At 37.1% G+C, this 21,228-nt stretch overlaps 1 protein-coding gene across 2 annotated transcripts in view; it reads right to left on the reverse strand.

Annotated features, from left to right (window-relative positions):
* Nucleotides 1-21,228, reverse strand: part of LOC150085539 (inositol polyphosphate-4-phosphatase type I A) — a 557,621-nt gene that overhangs the window by 187,699 nt on the left and 348,694 nt on the right. For both annotated transcript variants that reach the window (XM_090373328.1, XM_090373327.1), the window contains exon 13: nt 11,192-11,306. In XM_090373328.1, coding sequence (XP_090229454.1) covers nt 11,192-11,306 — 115 coding nt within the window. The remainder of the gene's footprint in view (nt 1-11,191; nt 11,307-21,228) is intronic.

Raw genomic sequence — 21,228 nt, forward strand, 5'->3', positions numbered from 1 at the left:
CACATGTCTCATTAGTTCATCTGACAACCATTTAGGCCTAAACCTTGAACAATATTTCTTAGTTGGTATGTAAAGCCTGGTAGCCTCCAAGATTAGTTCCTTGAATGCTTCCCATTTTGAGTTTGCTGTTGGTAACATCATCAGTTGGTCCCACTGTATAGAATTTAAATACTGTCTCAGACCATCATAGTCGCCTTTACGAAAACAAAAACCCTTCCCTTTACCTCTGATGGTAGTTACCTCCTTGAGTAAATCCCACTTCAACACACTGTGATCACTGCCACCTAGTGGTTCATTTATCTGCAGGTTCTTAATGCATGAAGAATCACTACTGATAATCAGATCAAGAGTATTGCTCCCTCTTGTTGCCTCACGAACATGCTGATGTAGAAAACAATCATCCAATAAATCCACAAAAGCCTTGCTAGTGTGCGAGTGACCAACCCACAAATTCCAGTCAATATCTGGGAAATTAAAGTCCCCCATTATAAGACTCTCTGATTTACTGGCCCACTCTATTTCCCTGTACAATATCTTATTATACTCATCAGAGTCATTAGGCCTATAGCACACTCCTACTCTCAATTTTGATTTCCCTATGCTTATGTCACACCAAACTGACTCGACGCTGCCCTGTCCATCGATGTCGACTGGCTTCACTTCCTTGGACTTTATGTGTTTCTTAATTAATAGCATGACCCCTCCTCCCCTCCTGTCCCGTCTATCCTTTCTATACACATTGTATTCCCCAAATTCCAGTTCCGCATTACTTATATCTGTGTGACACCACGTCTCTGATATCCCAACAATATCTGCCTTTGATGTTTTGAGCAATACCTCAAATTCATCAAATTTATTTACCAAACTCCTAGCATTGGTGTACACGCAGGTATACATGCACCTGTTTCTATTCTTAGCTACCCTAACACAACCCATGTGTTTACTTGTACCGCAATGACTACCAGCAGTCTCTGAAATATCCTGCATCCTGTTTTTCAGACTTCTGCTCATTTCAATAGAAGCAGTGCAAGAATCACTTCCACCTCTGCCACTGGCTACTGTTAATCTATTAGTCCTTGTATCCCCCCCAACTAGCAGTTTTCCGACCCACCTAACACTGCCTCGACAGCATCAGCAAAAATTCTTGCACCCTTTCTATTTAAGTGTATCCCATCCCTGTAGAAGCAATCTCTCCTGTTAACAAGTACAGTCCAGGCTGAAAAATATACAAGATAATTAATATACAAGAGGAAAAGAGTGGGGGAAAGAACTGAACCTTGGGGGACACCGGCATTAGTGGAGAAGTTAGAAGACAGACAGCCATCTAGCATCACCCTCAGTGAGCGATCAGAGAGAAAACTGGATAACCAATTACAAAAAAAAGTTGACAAACCATAAGATGGAAGTTTGTTTAGAAGACCTTTATGCCAAACACGATAAAAAGCCTTTGAGATGTCAAGAGCAACTGCTTATGTTTCACTGAATGTTATGTTTCACTGTTTTCCATTAAATTTGTCCATAAATGGGTAACATAAGCTAGAATATCACCAGTGGATTGACACTGACAGAATCCATACTGGCGACCGTTGATCAAGATTTTTTTTTTTTTTTTGATAGTTGTTGGCGCATCGGCTTCTGTGGCCATAGTGCACCCCCCAAGTATTTTGCAGTACATTGATCCAAGCCCGAGGCGGGATTCGAACCCACGACCGTTGGGTTGCCACGCAGGCACTTTACCCACCTGGCTAGCCCGGTCGGCTGATCAAGATAGAAGATTTCTGGGTAGTTTAAAAGTTGGTGGTTAATTGATTTCTCCATTACTTTAGAAAGAGTATAAGTAATTGCAATGGGATGTGAGGGATTTGTCACCCTTTTTAGGAACTGGCTGGATATGAGCAAATTTCCAAGCAGAAGAAAAAACACCTTTGGAATAAGAAAGTGAAAAAAAAGGCAGCAAAGAACAGGAATAAGTTCAGGAGCACAGGTTTTGAGAACAAGTGGAGAAATACCATCAGGGCCTGGAGCTTTCTTAGCATCAAGATTTGTCAAAATCCTTCTGATGGAAGACCACATGGAGCATGTTGGAAATGGTGGGAGGTGTTTTACCAAGATCATTAATACATGAGTTGGAAGAAAAATGGGATGCTAACAGGTCAGCTTTATCCTTTGCTGAAGTGACAACAGAGCCATCTGGTTTTAATAGAGTTGGGAGCAGATGGACAAAAGTTGCAGCCAATAGCTTTGGCAAGAGACCAGAATGCTTGGCTACCATTAGGGCAAGAAGCAAGTTTTCTACTCTTAGCCTGATTAATAACTGCTTTACAATTGTTGCGAGCTTTGGTGTAGGCAGAAAATGAAACTGAAGAATTGGAAACAAGCTAATTACGATATGCAACGTTCTTCTCTTAAACAGCCTTAGCACATTTATTGGAAAACCAAGGTTTAGATAAAGGACAAGATTTTAAAGTTGAGTGTGGAATAAAGGATTCCATTCCTACAAGAATAATTTCACTGACGATCTGAACAAACGTTGACATCAGCAGTTTTGAAACAATCTGACCAAGTAAAAAAGAAGAAAAGAAATCTCGCAGGTCATCCCATAGGCTTTGCATAGGTTGTCAAAGAAATGGCAGTTATATTTTAATGCTGCCAAATGTATTTGGGAAATAATAACCCAAGAACGTATACAGTAGGTGGGGTAAAAGTGAAGGGTGTAAATGAGAAAACAGGCTTGGTGTTATGATACAACCAGACTTGACATAGCATTAAGATTAAGCAGATGACCAGGAAAACACAAAGCATCTTATCAATAATTTCCATACCTTTGCAGCTAGGGAGAAGGAGATTACAGTAATACAAGTCAATGATGAGATCACAATTGGAATAATTTGTTCAGGTTTATTAAAACGAAAATTATAGTTCCTCAGAGCGAACGGTTTAATATACTTAGAACATACATACAAAGAACGGTTTAATATACAAAAAGCTTTCGGCTGAGTAGACAGCCTTCTTCAGTTAAACAGAAAATATTAAATGACAGTTAGAATGGAGATGTGCACTGCCAAACTGGTGCGTGGCTAATTGTTTGAGGTTGAAGTTTGTGGCTGTGACGTATGGTGGTGACATGGCCAGCGTTTGTCTATGGACAGAATTATTGCTTCTGTGATGGGGTTAACTTGACAACCACTGTTCCTGTTCAAAGAGGTATCCGAGCATTTTATGTTTAACGATTCCAACCAGGTATGCCGTAGGTAATGGTGGGACCTGTCCACAACCACGACATCGCGGTGTGGGTCAATGTCATGGTGGGTTGTCCAAACGTGCTCGGCAATAGCTGAGTGCTCCACATCTGCCAAACGGATCACCCTTTTATGTTCTGAGAGGCGTTTCTCGAGCTGACGTCCAGTCTCTCGAAAGTAGCAGCTAGTGCAGTCACGGCAAGAGATGCGATAGACCAAACCGCTCTGCACAAGGGTGGGGACAGGTGTTTTCACATTGGAAATGAGAGAATGTAGTTTCCTGCCTGGGAGTTGGATGCACTTTATCCCATGTGATTTTAGGATTCTACTGATCCGTTGCGACAGGTTGGGGTAGTATAGGATAAATGTCCTCGTAGATGATTCACCACTGTTGATGCTACTGTTGGTCGCTACATTGTCGCGTGCCTGTATATTAAACCGTTCTTTGTATGTATGTTCTAAGTATATTAAACCGTTCGCTCTGAGGAACTACAATTTTCGTTTTAATAATATGAATCCGGAGCACATAGGCCTCTTTCACCATATTGTTCAGATTTGGAGAACAAATTTAAGTAAAGCTTTTTGAAAGAGTCCAATGATAGGCAACCCGTCAAATGTTAACAGCAAAGGTCTACACGAGGAGAGATTATATAGGTGTGGATTACAGAGATTGGAAACAAGACATCTTGAAGGGAGGGGGTGAATTGACGGAAGCGTACAGTGCAGTGGGACACACTGAAATGGAACACAAGAACAAGGAAGCATAAATATAAACCAATGAGGAAAACTAACAGACTAGAACTCAAGAAGTTCATGTTTGATTAGTGTGTTGCTGACCACTGGAATAAACTACTTCCTTCCTGGATGGTTGAGTCTGACAGTCCAAGGAGGTTTAAGGGGCAACTGGCTCAGTATCTTCTGGTGGTGGGAAGAGTATGAGATAAGAACAATACAGACAAAAGGCTCCCATTCCCCCAATGCAGCAAAAGCTTAACTTCTTTGCATCTTTTGTAGATTACAGAAATTACCCAGATCTGCATACCGCAGTATCAGATCTAGGCTCAGTGCAGAGTGAATTTATCTTTGTGTGCATGTCTTCTGGTACCACTATTTAATGTATATTTAAATATACCTTTTTTTTTTTTTTTTTCCTATTCATCCTTTTACAAGTAAGTTTATAAGCATTGCATGCAGGTACAAAAAACCTATATATGTTTTTACTCCAAAAGTGTTAAACTATGTCATATTGCCTTAATTAGCTTCATTTAATTCTTTTTTTACAGGTCATTCTATATGGGTTGGTGAGGACGAGTGTAGCCTGTGCGGACGTACATTTTTGCCGCTCCTGGAACAGAGAAGTTTTTTCTGATTTATTTTCTGTTTTATTAGCTTAAATTGGCATATTAACTTATTTTCTAGAGTAGCTTTATATTCCTATTTACAATACTTAGTTTAAAGTAACTTAGATAGAGATTTTGTAGGTATTACTTAGTATCGGAAAGGGTATCAAATCCACGTGTTTACTGTTCGTAATTGCAGCCATTGTTACGCGATAATAGATAGCATAAGCTTAATATAGTATAGTATAGTACATAATATTGTCAATTAATCAGATAATTAATCTTGTTGAACTTCACTGTCAATTAAATTGTACTTTTAACTATACATATAACGACTTGGGTTATGTAACATAAATAATTAGTAAAAAATAAATAATCAATACTTAACTTGATACGGAAGTTATATAAAGGGATTTCGTAGATAACACTCGTTACTGAAACATAAATATAGCGTTATAACTGTGTTGGGATATAAGTTTAGGGTTTTAATTTTGTACTGAAATTGAAATTTTATTGAAATTAAATCGAAATCATGACTCTGACCAGAGCAGCAAAGCAAAAGGCTCAAGCTAATGGGAGTGCTGTGGCTCAGGGGAGAACTGAGGGGGGGGGGGCAGTTGCCCTCTGAACCACAGCCTATTAAAATGCACTACTTGCTTGATGTTTGTGGAGCAGTCAGGTACGGGACATGATACTGCCATGGGGGATGTCTTTGTGTGTGCGCGATGCAAGGAGTGTAAGGAAATCAGGTAACAACTCAGTGTTTTTATGGGCCTATATGAGAGCTTGAAGGACAGGGTGGATGCCCTCGAAGGATTAAAAGTGAGGGGGCCAATCAAGCTCTCAGCTGCCCACACCAATGCCAGAGCTTGCAGTTGGTCATCACGCAACACAGCGGCAGCCCCCCAAGGCAGAATGCGCTGGTCCCAAAGGAACTAGTAGTTGTTGGTGACTCTATTGTCAGGGAAACGGAAAACATGCTTTGTAAAAAGGATAGGCAGAACAGGACCAGGGTATGTCTGCCAGAGGCAAAGGTTGATGACGTTGTAGAGCGGATATCATCTTTTAAGGGCACAAAAGGTGATATAGTTGTACATGTTGGCACTAATGATATTAAGAGTAGGAGACCGGCGGAATTACTTAACAAGTACAGGTCACTGTTGAAAAAAAGCCACGAGTTAGGGTTGAATTTGAAAGTGTCTGCAATTCTGCCCAGACACGATAGGGGGGAGTATATGATGAGAGCCCTGTCGATCAATTCGGCCCTGGAAAGATTGTGCTCAAGGTGTAGAATTTTTTTCAGCCTGGTCTGTACTTGTTAACAGGAGAGACTGCTTCTACAGGGAGGGGATACACTTAAATAGAAAGGGTGCAAGAATGTTTTCTGATGCTATCGAGGCAGTGTTAGGTGGGTCGGAAAACTGCTAGATTCGGGGGGATACAAGGACTAATAGATTAACAGTAGCCACTGGCAGAGGTGAAAGTGATTCTTGCACTGCTTCTATTGGAATGAGCGGCAGCCTGGAAAATAAGATGCAGGATATTTCAGAGACTGCTGGGAATCATTGGGGTACAAGTAAACACATGGGTTGTGTTAGGGAAGCTAAGAAAAAGAACAGGTGCATGTATATTTGCGTGTACACCAATGCTAGGAGTTTAGTAAATAAATTTGATGAATTTGAGGTATTGCTCAAAACATCAAAGGCAGATATTGTGGGGATTTCAGAGATGTGGTGTCACACAGATATAAGAAGGAATGCAGAACTTGAGTTTGGGGAGTACAATGTCTACAGAAGGGATAGACAGGATAGGAAGGGAGGAGGGGTTATGCTATTAGTTAAGAAATACATAAAATCCAAGGAAGTGAAGCCAGTCGACATTGCTGGACAGTGCAGTGTCGAGTCAGTTTGGTGTGACATAAGCATTGGGAGATCAAAATTGAGAGTAGGAGTGTGCTATAGGCCTAATGACTCTGATGAGTATAATAAGAAATTGTACAGGGAAATAGAGTGGACCAGTAAATCAGAGAGTCTTATAATGGGGGATTTTAATTTCCCAGATATTGACTGGAATTTGGGGGCTGGTCACTCACACACTAGCAAGGCTTTTGTGGATTTATTGGATGATTGTTTTCTACATCAGCATGTTCGGGAGGCAACTAGAGGGAGTAATATTCTTAATTTGATTATCAGTAGTGATTCTTCATGCATTAAGAATCTGCAGGTAAATGAACCACTAGGTGGCAGTGACCACAGTGTGCTGAAGTGGGATTTACTCAAAGAGGTAACTACCATTAGGGGTAAAGGGAAGGGTTATTGCTTTCGTAAAGGCGACTACGATGGATTGAGACAGTACTTAAATTCTATACAGTGCGATCAACTGATGATGTTACCAACAGCAAATTCAAAATGGGAAGCATTCAAAGAACTTATCTTGGCAGCTACTAGGCTTTACATACCAACTAAGAACTATTGTTCAAGGTTTAGGCCTAAGTGGATGTCAGATAAACTAATGAGACATATGGCAGAGAAGAAAAATGCATGGGATACATAAAAATTAACACGTGACACAGAAGCCTATGATAGATACAAGTTGATCTGTAACCAAGTTACAAAGGAGGTTAGGCAGGTGAAGGCAGATTACAAGAAATCTTTGGCAAGGGATGCAAAGAAAAACAGCAAAGAGTTCTTTACTTATGTAAACTCTAGAAGGAAGGGGATGAATCAGATTGGTCCACTTAATATTGATGGGTCAACTGTTGATGATCCTGCTCAGGTTGTTAACAAAATAAATGAATATTTTGCATCGACATTCACACATAAGGAGTTATTCAGCGAGGGGAATGCCAGAGGTGTATTTAACTCTGGCAGTAAGCTAGAGAATCTTGTAATAACTGAGAGTAAAGTGGAGGAGAAATTGTTGAAGATAAATACAAGAAAGACACCTGGGGTGGATGGGATCTATCCAGTTATATTAAAGGAGAGACAGCAAAGGAAGGTTGTCAAACCCTTAGCCATAATTATGAAAACTTCCTTGGACTCAGGGGAAGTACCCATGGACTGGAGATGTGCAAATGTGACCCCAATTCACAAAGGAGGATCAAAAGGCGACACAAGTAATTATAGACCTGTGAGTTTAACTTCTGTTCCCGGAAAATTAATGGAGAGGCACTGGTTAAAGAAGCACTGCAGGATCATCTAGACAAGATTTCAGTTACAGCTCAGACACAGCATGGTTTTGTTAAGGGGAGGTCTTGCCTGACCAATTTGATTGGATACTATGATGCAGTCACAAAAGAACTGGATGCAGGGAATAACTTTGATATTATATACTTGGATCTTAGAAAGGCATTTGATACTGTTGCACATGGAAGACTGCTGCACAAATTGGAGCAGTGTGGCATTGGAGGCAAATTGCTGCTATGGATAAAGGGGTGGTTGAGGGGGAGCAGACAGAGAGTGGTAATCAATGGACACTGCTCATCGTGGACTAATGTTATTAGTGGAGTCCCCCAGGGTTTAGTATTGGGTCCATTATGGTTTTCTGTATTTATAAATGATATTGATGATGGTATATCAAGCTTAATGTCCAAGTTTTCAGACGATACGAAGGTTGGCAGGGTTGTCAAGGACACTACTGACACTATGCTACTGCAACAGGATCTGGAAAGGTTGAGCAGATGGGCTAAGAGGTGGTAAATGAAGTTTAATATTGACAAATGTAAAGTAGTACATATGGGAAAAACAACCCCAGAGCAACGTATCAACTCTGTGGTACTACACTGACAGTGGTAGAGAATGAAAGGGACCTGGGGGTGTTGTTGTGCAGGCAGATATGAAGTTTTGTGAGCAGTGCAGACGGGCTGCAAGAGTAGATCAAGGTGTATTGTCAATGATATATAGGAATTTTTCTAGCAGGGATAAGGAGGTGATTATTCCCTTGTATAAGGCAATGGTCAGGACACACCTAGAGTACTGTATACAGGTCTGGAGGCCTCATTTCAAGAAGGATGTAGGGATGCTGGAACGAGTCCAGAGAAGGACAGCAAGATTGGTGAATGGAACAAACGGGTGCTCTTACGAAGAAAGGCTTAAGTTTTGCAAATTACAGTGTCTGGAGACTAGGCACCAGCAAGGTGATCTGATTGAGGTGTATAAAGCCTTGAATGGTTTGAGCATGCTCAATGCTGATGGGATTCTTCCTCTTGCTCAGAAAAATCACCTGAGAGGGCATAAATTCATATTGAGGAAAGACAGATGTAGGATAGACGTGAGGAAATTTGCCTTTAGCCAGTGGGTGGTTGGTTGGTGGAACAGACTTTCATCCCTTGTCGTGGAAGTTGATAGCCTAAATGAGTTTAAGGCTCAGCTGGACAGGTATTTCGAACGATCAGAGGGGTGAAGTGGAAGTGGTTATTTTTTATTTATTTATTTATTTTTATTTTTATTTTATTTTATTTTATTTATTTATTTTATTTTTTTGGCTGATGCTGCATAAGCTTGCTTTCTTGCATCAAATGCCTCTACTAATGCTAATGTTGTTTAGTTTTACTAAACTGCAGTTTTCTTTCATCTTCGAAACTTTTGTTGGCTATTGCCTAAACCATAATGAGAAGATTGCGTATACACACACGCACCCCTCCCCCAACAAAATGTATACATTACTTAGAATATTACTAGGAGCATCTTTTGCGATTCATTTGTAATAAAATCTATCAATTATTACTTTCGGAATGCACCTTACATTTTATCTGTACTGAGACCAAACATTTCATCTATGATCATTTGAGTAGTTGGTTAACCCTCTAGTAGGCACGTTAGTTGACCCTATGCTTAAAAAAAAAAAACAATTTAGTTAATGTACGTAGTGTATTACATTTCGGGTGCATTAGAAAATAGTAATAATTCATGATTTATAACAAAATAAATCAACACAACAACATTAAAATTGTTACAAAGATTCCTAAAATATTCTAAGCAAGCATTGAAATTTTGAAACAGACCAGAGCTCCTGTTACAATTTTTTAGTAATATTTCTGTAGGGAAACTAGTGGTCAACAAAACATATGTTGAAAATTTTGGTAGCAATCTGCATTTTTCTTGTTGATTAATGTGTAAACATATTTTTTATTTATGCCAATTTTTGTAGGCAGCAGAGGGAATGAGGGCTGTAAAACTGTAACTGGACCTAAAACTTTCCCATGACCAATATAACATAGGTTGAAAATTTGGCCTTCGATCTGACTTTTTGTTCTAGAGTAATAGATGACATACACTTACATTTATAAGAATAGATTTGTGCAGTTGGAAGGGCAGAAGGCTTTGATTTATCTTAAAAGATTTCTAGGGAGCAATGATACATAAGCTGAAAATGTGTTATCGATTGAATTTTTTTTTTTTTTTTTTTTCTTATTAAGTAATGTTTAAACATCCTATAATATACTTGCACTATAAGTTAGGCAATGTATGCAGCACATAACATTTCAGGTGCATTCTATTTTTTTTTTATATAGGGTACAGAATTTATGTGGTTAACCAAAATGAAAAGTAAATACAGTTATCTTCTTATCAATTAATTACTAAGATTATAGCTTTATAGAACACCTAAATAAAACTCCATATTCTCAAAACTCAGCTGTTCAGTTTAATTACAACTGTATGATTGTTATTACTCTCCTCTCATATACACTTTTTTTTTTTTTATATAAGTATCTTCTCTCTCCATATATACACATAGAGGGTTTTACTGTTGAACAATGTTAACTACAAAATCATTTTGTAATTAACATCAATTACAAAAAAAAAAAAAGTAATTTGATATTTTCTTGGTTTACTGGAAATGACTTACTGCCTAAGCTGACTTGTAAAATACTAGAGAGATATAGTTTTATGACATGATATGCACTGTTATTTGTATAAAGTAAAACTAAAGCTATTGCAAAAAAGAAAATGCAATTTTGTAGTTAATGTTGTTTGATATTAAACTCTGGATATATATGTATCTCTTCACAAGCAACACCATGTTCAAAAATCTTACATAACAATACAAAGAGTATGTGGACTGTCTAAAGCTAACAAAACTGCATCAAAACTATTAATGAATTTCTATTTTCCATACAAATTGTATGGAAAACAGAAATAATAATTGCCAAGTTTCTATTTGTCTGATTTTAATGAAATTTGGGATTGCTTGACAAATCTTTCTATATGAAGAATCCACTGGAACTCAAGTTGTTACATGTGGATGGATGGACGGATGGACGGACACACATACAGATAATATATGCTAACACATCTAAAAAACTAAATGACAAAAGAAATGCAACAGGATACTACCCGTGATTTTTGTTGGCATTTTGCATATACTTTCTTTAAATTTAATTGGTAGTTATGTTAGTGTTCTTTAGTTAGTATGTGATTATATGCATTCATTTAAGTGAGCTGTATTATACTGCACATATAAATGAATGTGTATAACCACATACAAACTATAGAACACTAACACAACTACCAGTTAAATTTGAAAAAAGTATATGCAAATTATATTAAATAAAAAAAAAAATATAGTCCAATTATACTACATACAAATTAAAATTACATAAAAGAAGTTTACCTAACTGGAGGAGTTGAGCCTTTTAGCTGGTTCAAAAGTCTCAAGAGGCCACCTTGTCGATAACGATGAGGGAATGCAGCAAATGCCCCAACTGTAATTATGTCATACACTCCAGCTGGAGAAAAAATAATTATTGCATAGAAAATGAAATAAATGTGAAAATTCGATAAAAATAATTTCAGAGTGCATAGATTCACAGATTCAAGCATAACAACTGATTCAAGCATAATAACTCTCAACAGAAAAGGTGTTTTCTGCTATTAATTTATCATTTGAAAATGCCTCTTGATTTGTACATGTAGTTTTCTTCAATATAAAATTAAAGATTTTACAGAAAAGGATACATGCCACAAATAATTTTAAACAATGGACAAACTTCCACATGCCAAAACAAAGGTAAGATAATTTAACATATTACCTCAAAAGGAAATTATAAATTTATTTTAACGGGAAAGTTTAATTGACAAAATTAAAAATACAGTATAAACTACAACAGTCTTAACTAGTACATTTCTATATTCCTAAATCAAGATATAACAAGTCGATATATTATGGTGCAACCTCGATATATTTTGGGTGCCATGCGACAACTTTAATACCTGTATTATAAGTGAAGTGTGTTATGGACAAAAAAATTTTACCATTTTTTTCCCTAGTTTTTTTTAACATAAATACTTTATATACTAATGTTTTATGGTATACAGGCTAGAAGACATAAGGTTGTAAAGGTTATATCATTCCTTTTACCTTCTACTAATACACAATGCTATTATGGACTTACATTTTACACATCCGTTCTGAAATAGTCATGTGATTCAGTTTGCAGGAACTGATGGCAGCATTTTTTTTCAGTTTATAATTCTTAATAGAGGTCAAATTCAATAAATGAAGATGTTCACTATCATTCTGATGTTCTCACCATACCATCACCTCATTAATACTTTCAAGCACTTTGTCAATTTCTGGTGCTTTTTCCTTACATGATTAATCAACATTATCTTCTAAGTCACTCCCTATGTCACTGGCCTTTTGTTTATCGATTGTCTTTTCAATGTTCAATAGTCTATGCGGCTGTGATTTCTTCCTCTCTCAGGTAATGCACAACTGAAGCTTCCACATCCACCTCAATCCAAGCAGCCCTTGGAGCATGTATTTGTCCCAAGCTTGCCACAAAGTATGTTACAAGCAGCATTTGCTTCTTGTTCTGAAAATGCTGCTAATTCAAGATTATTATTAGTGAACTTGTCTTTTTCTTATACATTTTTACAGCAGCTTTCAATTACTTTTACTTTTACCCATGCTAATTCAATATTGTATGCAATGTCTTTCAGTGTTAAAGTTTTCTGAAATTCCAGAACTTGAATTTCTGAGTTCACAAGTGAACTCAGAAATTCAAGTGAGTGGCAAGTAGCTCACCATGATAGTACATTCTGAAGGCTCAAATAATGCCCTGATGCATGGACTAAATTAGTGCAGTTGTGTTCCTGGGGAGAAATAAAATCTGATATTGCTATCTTTTGATTTTAGGACATCAGCTGAGGGTAAGCTGGGCAGTGATTCAACAGTAACAGAGCTTTTTCTTAAAGTTTTTTGGAAAGCAAGTGACATCTCACTAATGGTTCACACTCACTTTGAAAACAAGAAGCAAAAATGTCACTCATCATCCAAGCACAGTGTTGGAGCTATTTTTATATACCACAGGAAGAAATTTTGTGTTGATGTGTTTAAAACACCAGGGACTCTTGACTTTTACTGATGCACAATGGCTTTAGATTGTGATTTCCAGACTTGTAAACACACTGTAATTCTCTGTTAGTTTTCATTCTCGCTTTTTCGGGAGCCTTTTTAATAAAGTTTATAGTACAGCACTGTTTTGTCACAGTTCTACAAATGTTCATCTGTGAATTCACCATCTTGAATTACATTACACAGAAATTGAGGAAACACATCTGTTCAGTGGCGCATTATACTTTCATTGGGCCCAAGGCAAAATGGAATTTGGGGGCCTCATCTAAACAAAAACTAATAAAGAACATTTTCAATTTCATTTTTTTTTTTTTTTTTTATGAAAACCCCAAACACGACAAGTATCAAAACCTATAGTACTTAGTACCGGGCGCCTCCATAGCCAGGTGGGAAGGAGCAGCAGTGCGTAGCACACGCTTCTTGATTAGACCGGGGTTGGAGCCAGTCACCACCAAATACGGAGGATGCAGAAAGGTCAGGAAATGACCACCGCATATCCCCAGAGCAATATGGCCTTAGTTGCTAATGCTCCTAAAAACCAAATAACAAATAACAACATGCATGGGTTGAAAGAGAAGTATGGGGGGGGGATGCCGGAAACTTTGCTCTAGAGACTAAACATGGGTTTCACCACTTCAAGCCTTCAATAAGCAAAGTGGTGGTATTGCACCGGTTGATGATGACAACAAAACAAATAAATTATATGACATAACAACTAAATATAAAATTCCATCAAAATCGATAAAACCATTTTTGAAAAAAAAAAAAAAAAAAAAACTATTTTCAAATTAATCTTCAAGTTCATTAATCCTGGCAGGTAGAAAGTTCAGTTTCCGATAAAAATCACTTAAAAATATTAGGAAAAAACAGCAATGAGGTTTTGAAAGTTATTTTGGGCTCCCCTCTGATCGGAGCCCTAGGCAGATGTCTTTTTTGCTTATAGGATAATGTGCTACTGCATCTGCTGCTGTAATGTCATCAAATGCAGATTGGACTACAACATGTCAGAGAGGCAGTGATTATTCTTGCATTAAGAATTTGCAGATAAAGGAACCACTGGGTGGCAGTGATCACAGTGTACTGAAGTTGGATTAACGTAAAGTTATTACTACCACAGGGGTAAAGGGAAGGGTTTTTGCTTCTGTAAAGGTGACTACAGTGGTCTCAGACAGTTTTTAAATTGTATATAGTGGGACCAACTGATGATGTTACCAGCAACAAATTCTAAATGGGAAGCATTCAAAGAATTAACCATGAAAGCTATTAGGCTTTTCATACCAATTAAGAAATACTGTTCAAGGTTTAGGCCTAAACGAATGTCAGATGAACTAATGAGACTCGTGGCAGAGAAGAAAAATACATGGGATGCATATAATTTATCAGGTGACACAGACGTCTAGGATAGATATAAGCTGGTCTGTAATTGTTTGTTTGTTATTTGGTTTTTAGGAGCATCAGCAACTAAGGCCATATTGCTCCAGGATATGCGGTGGTCATTGCCTGACCCTGCCGCATTCTCCGTATTTGGTGGTGACGGGCTCGAACCCCGGTCTAATCAAGAAGCATGTGCTACGCACTGCTGCTCCTTCCCACCTGGCTACGGAGGCGCCCCGGTCTGTAATAAAGTCACAAAATAAGTTAGCAAGCGAAGGCAGATTATGAGCAACCTTTGAAAAAGGATGCTAAGAAAAACAGCAAGGACTTCTTTAGTTATATAAACTTTGGAACAGGGGTTCTGAACTTTTTGCTTTAAGCGAGCAAAACTTTGCAGCTTACAATACATGTGAGCACCACATATTAAAATATAATTTTTCTTTGCTTAAAGATTAAAAATGCATTTTTTATGAGTAATTTTTAGCCGTATTACACATACAAGAATTATATAACTCTTAATTAAAAATTTTGAGTGCTAATATTTATTACCTTATCAGTGTGAATCCTGACTTTGAAGAGTTGATGCTAAACCTTTGAAATTAATTTTTCCATTATGAAGAGATAATTGCAAATTTTCTTACAAATGTGATGTCAACAATCTTGTCCTTTTTTTTGTTTTTGATATTGTTCATTAATGAAACAGCACTTTCACACACGTATGTTGATCAAAACATAGAAAGTACTTTGAATGCTTCTCTTTGTAATAAAGGAAATTTTTTGCAGTTGGAAGAACTCCAGAATTTTAAAATAGTTTTGTGTTGGGAAAGAGATTTCAGAGCTAAAGATGACTGCATATCAACAAGTTCTAACTCGGCAGCCGCTATTTCATTTTGATTGAAAATTTGTTCCGAGTTACTGATTTCAAAATTTCTGTAATTTATCATTAATTCAAATTTTGGGAGGTGCTCTTTCAAGTATTCAAATCTTTCTTGGAATTGGTCGCTAAGGTCTTTGATTACATTCATTACAAACATTGGGTACTCTAAAGCAGTTTCCTCCACACATTTTTAAGAGTAGCATTAGCAAAGGCACATGATGCAAGAAAGCATCAACCAAAAAAAAAAAAAAAACTCCTTATTATCCACTCGCTCCAAATGTATGTCAAGTTCTGCCTTGAATCTATTTAAGCTATCAATTTCTACAACGACAGTTGGAAGTTTGTTCCAGAAATCAACCACCCGCTGGCTAAAGGCAAACTTCCGCACATCTATCCTACAACCATCCTTCTTCAATTTGAATTTATGCCCTCTCAGGCGATTATTCTGAGCAAGAGGAAAAATCCCATCAGCATTGAGCATGCTCAAACCATTCAAGACTTTATACACCTCAATCAGATCACCTCGCAGGTACCTAGTCTCCAGACACTGTAATCTGTAAAACTTAAGCCTTTCTTCATAAGAGCAATCCTTTGTTCCATTCACTAATCTTGTTGCCCTTCTCTGTACTCGTTCCAACAGCTCTACATCTTTCTTAAAATGAGGCCTCCAGACCAGTATACAGTACTCAAGGTGTGGCCTGACCATTGCCTTATACAAAGGGATAATCACCTCCTTATCCCTGCTAGAAAAATTCTTGTATATCATTGACAAGACACCACGAGTTATTCTTGCAGACCGTCTGCACTGCTCAGAAAACTTCATATCTGCCTGCGCAATTACCCCCAGTTCCTTTTCATTCTCTACCACTGTCAGTGTAGTACCACAGAGTTGATATGTTAATCTGGAGTTACTGCTTCCCATATGTAGTACTTGACATTTGTCAATGTTAAACTTCATTTGCCACCTCTCAGCCCATCTGCTCAACTTTTCTAGATCCTACTGCAGCAGCATACTGTCATTAACAACCCTGCCAACCTTCATATCATCTGCAGTAGGAAAGTGAAGCAAATTTCCATTTAAAACTTGATTTTGAAACACAAAGTTTTTTCTCAAATGCAATAATCTCCTTGTATAAAACTACCACAAATTTATCTTTTCCCTGTAGCCTCAAATTTAACTCATTTAAATGGCTGAAGATGTCAACCATGAATGAAAGTGTAATCTTGAAACCTTCAGTAAAAATTTCATTAAAAAGATTTTTTTTATTGCTTTCTATTAGAAAAGCTTTTAGTTCTTCAAACATCTCCCAAACTCTGGAGAGCACCTTTCCACGACTCAGCCAACGAACCTATGTATGGGTAATAAGATCAGAATGCGGTGCTTGAAGATCTTCAAAAAATATTTTTATAAGTCATTTATTGAGGGATTTAGCAATAAAATAGTTGATGACTTTAACAATGACTTCAAGACATCCTATAATTTCTTTTTGATCTTTCATTCTTGAACACAAGGCCTCAATATGAATCGGACAGTGATAATGCACAAAATTAGGTATCCTTTCATCTCTATTAAGATAAGCAATAAGGACTTTGTTTTTACCAATCATGGAAGGTACATCATCAGTAACAATTGATACCAGTTTACTCAGATCAATTTTGTGCACTGTGAGGAATTTCCTAAGTGCATCACATACATCTTTTCCAGTTGTATGACCAGCAAGTGGCAAAAAAACCCATCTTCACAGCTGCCACCATCGTGTTGAATCAAACAAACAAAGCACATGAGTTTCATATGCCCGAAACACCATTCGACTCATCAAGTGCCAGTGAAAAAAATACACAACTTTCGATTCTGCCTAATAATTCATTGAATATTACATCTGCCATTTTATGAACTCGATTTGAAACCATATCATTACTCAAAGAAATATTTTTGGCAGAGCTAATCAAGATAGCGTTCTGTTTTTCTGGTAAGATGCTAGCAAGCACTTCTAATGATGACACTACACGTTTTTATTATTTCACCACTAGTGTAAGGCAATGAATTCTTTGCAATTATATTTGATAAAATAAATGAAACTTCATTCACTAACACTTTACTACTATTAGCTTGACCTAGATTTAAAATATTTTTCTGTCTTTCAAGTTTCTTTTTTTTTTTTCTTCTTGAAGTTTATTTTTTCTAATATCGCTAGATTTGGGAAAAGATTCATGAAAATTCCTATGGAATGTTTGGTAATGTCTTTCACAATTCGACTTCAAATAGCCAGCCAAACAAGCCTGCCATAATAAGCAAATTACACCAGTTCCACTACTATTATCTATTACCAAATAATCATATTCCCAAGAGGATTGAAATGCATACTTTTCGATTTTTTGTTCCTTTGCATTTGAAAAGTGTAGGTCTAAATTATTATTTTATTATTATTAGCCATATGGTACAAGGAAGTCTGACGCTTATGCTGCACCAGCCAAAAAAAAAAAAAAAAAAAAATTCCTGAGTTACCCTGAGAGAGAAGTAGAAATGAATCACCAAGAAAGAGAATGGTGATATCCAGCTCAGGACCCTGAGTTTGCCAAGCCCATACTCATCAGATTTGAGCCCCTGGGTTAAATCAGACGACTGCAAAGGTAGTGTTAATGCATCATTTTTTTATGTCATCATGACCGTTTCGGTTTCTTTTTAAAAACTTATCCATTTTGAAAGAGTTTAGTAACTTTAGTTAAATCTGTTAAAAGAAAATACATTTAAGCATTTACACACAAAATTAAATCAAAAGATTTCTTACTATAACACTACCATCACATTTAAAGTCAGTGCTATATATATATATATATATATATATATATATATACGGTACCTATTGCAGCAGTGCAACTGAGCAAAACCCAGAAGAAACCTGTTCTAACCTGTTAAAACTAGAAATGATAATCACAAGAGAGAGTATCCTCGGTCTGTAGCAATACAATGGCAAAAAGTATTGTACTCTCAACAAAGTATTTTGTAAAAATTTTTCTTACTAAATAAATGTCAAATTAACAATAATTAATAAGAAAAAAATTTTAAGAATAACCCCAAAGTGTCAAACTCTGACTGTTTTTCACAATATTTTTAATTTTCCTCAAATCACTAACAAAAGAAAGGATTTTCTAGCAAAGAATGGCATGGATCTTTGTATCGGAAAAAGTTGAGAAATAGAAAGCACCAATTTTTGGATCAGTCGCGAGTAAAGTTTATTTTTTTAAAGAACACTGTAGTGCTTGCGAGCACCAGGTTAAGAACCCCTGATCTAGAAGGAAGGGAAAGAATCAGATTGGTCAACTTGATATCAATGGTTCGACTGTTGATGATCCTGGTCATATAACTGATGATCTGAATGAGTATTTTGCATCTATATTCACACATGAGGAGTTATTAAGGGAGGAAAATGCCAGAAGTTTATCAAACTGTAACAGTGTGCTGAATGATTTTGTAATAACTGAGAGCAAAGGGGAGGAGAAATTGTTTAAGTTAAACGTAAGAAAGGCACCTGGGGTGGGTGGGATCTATCCAGTTAAATTAAAGGAGGCGACAAATGAAGTAAGCAAACCCTTAGCCATAATTATGACAGCATCCTTGGACTCAGGGGAAGTCCCCAGGGACTGGAAATGTGCAAATGTATCTGCAATTCACAAAAGTGGATCTAAGGCTGACACGAGTAATTACAGACCAGTTAGTTTAACTTCTGGTCTAGGTAAAATAATGGAGCCAATGGTTAAAGATGCATTGCAGGATCATCTAAACAAGACTGCAGTAATAATTCAGACACAGCATGGGTTTTTTAAGGGAAAGTCTTGTCTCACAAATTTGATTGGGTACTGTGATGTGGTTACAAAGGAACTGGATGCAAAAAATAATTTAATATCATACATTTGGATTTGAGGAAAGCTTTTGACACTGTTGCGCATGGAAGACTACTTTTTAACGAGACTAAAGTAATTAATACACAGAATGAATACATAAAACTCTTAAAAGCCAAAACACTTGAAATGAATTTAAACTGTAATTCTATAAATGTGCAGAGACGATACACCATTTCAGACTCATGGACCTTTACGCGGATGTGTGAATAGTGCGATTCACACTGGTTAACAAAAATAATCTTGTCGCGGTGCACTAATTTTAAATTATGAGGATACTGTTATATTTGTCACTTTACTTCTTGTGAGCACGGTTCATAACCGAAATAACCTAGTCACCTATAAAGAAGTCTAGTCTAAAATATTTTTAATATAGTTTGACAATTGTCTTATGCTTCTAGACTATCATTGCTGATGGGTTTAGTTTGGGGTAGATTGATGTACATCGACTATGCTTTGCTCTTCCTTGGTACCAGTGAGTAGACATTGGGAATGGAATACACGATTAGTTTTATAAAAACCGTATAAATTAACAATCTTTTAATATGGATATTATCGCATTAGAAACTTAGATCTTTTATATTATATATTAACTGGATCAATTTGATGTGAGCATCAGGTGAAGGTATTTCCTACAAAAATGTATGATATGTTATCTTATATTTAAACAATGGAAGACTACTATACAAATTGAAGAATTATGGTATTAAGGGTAAGTTGCTACAATGGATAAAAGGATGGTTGAGTGGGAGAAGACAGAGAGTGGTAATCAATGGATGCTGCTCTTCGTGGACTAAGTTATTAGCAGACTCCCCCAGGGTTTGGTGTTGGGCCCACTGTTGTTTTTTATATTTATTAATGATATTGATGTATATCAGGCTTAATGTCAAAGTTTGCAGATGATATAAAATTTGGCAGGGTTGTTTGGGGTAGATTGATGTACATCGACTATGCTTTGCTCTTCCTTGGTACCAGTGAGTAGACATTCGGAATGGAATACACGATTAGTTTTATAAAAACCGTATAAATTAACAATCTTTTAATATGGATATTATCACATTAGAAACTTAGATCTTTTATATTATATATTAACCGGATAAGTAATGACAGTAATGGCAGTGTGCTACTGCAACAGGATCTAGATAATTTGGGCAGATGGGCTAAGAAGTGGCAACTTCTTAGCCCATGAAGTTTAACCTCGACAAATGCAAAGTACTGCATATGGGTAGAAGTAACCCCAGAGAAACGTACCAACTGTGTGGTACTACACTTAGGGTGGTAGAAAACGAAAAAGACCTGGGAGTAATTGTGCAGGCAGATATGAAGTTTTCAGAGAAATGCAGACAGGCTGTCAGGGCAGGTTATGGGGTTTTGTCAGTGATATATAGGAATTTTGCTAGCAGGGAAAAGGAGGTGATTGTCCCTCTGTATAAGGCAATGGTCAGGCCATGCCTTGAGTACTGCGTACAGGTCTGGAGGCCTCATTTTAGGAAGGATGTAAAGCATAGAGTTGCTAGAATGAGTACAGAGAAGGGCAACAAGACTGGTGAGAGGAACAAAGGGCTGTGCTTACGAAGAAAGGGTTAAGTTCTGCAAGTTGCAGCATCTGGAGACTAGGCACCTGCAAAGTGATCTGATTGAGGTGTATAAGGCCTTGAATGGTTTGAACAGGCTCAATGCTGACGGGAAACTTCCACTTGCTCAGACTAAAAACCTGAGGAGGCATAGATTCAAATTGAGGAAAGACAGTTGTAGAATTGATGTGCGGAAATTTGCCATTAGCCAGCAGGTAGTTTATTGCTGGAACAAACTTCCAGCTGTGGCTGTGGAAGTTGATAGTTTAAATAAATTCAATTAGGAACTGGACAAATGTTTAGAGGGAATGGATGCATGAAATGGTTTTTTTTTGCTTTGGCTGATGCTACATAAGCTTGCTTTTTTGCATCATATGCTTTTACTACTATTACAAGACTACCCTAGGGTACCACACAACAAGCCTTCCATCTGCAAAGCCACCTTTCAGCAGCTTTAAATGTGTCATTATCTCCACCATGTAGCTTATGAAATAAGTGACTGTGCTTTCAAAATTACAACATTTATTGGTACTCCTTCACTATGCTTCTGCAGAAAATAATTGTTT

This window comes from Mastigoproctus giganteus, chromosome 5 (assembly GCF_048544385.1).
Source record: "Mastigoproctus giganteus isolate SK-2022 chromosome 5, ASM4854438v1, whole genome shotgun sequence".
Taxonomy (NCBI): Eukaryota; Metazoa; Arthropoda; class Arachnida; order Uropygi; family Thelyphonidae; genus Mastigoproctus; species Mastigoproctus giganteus.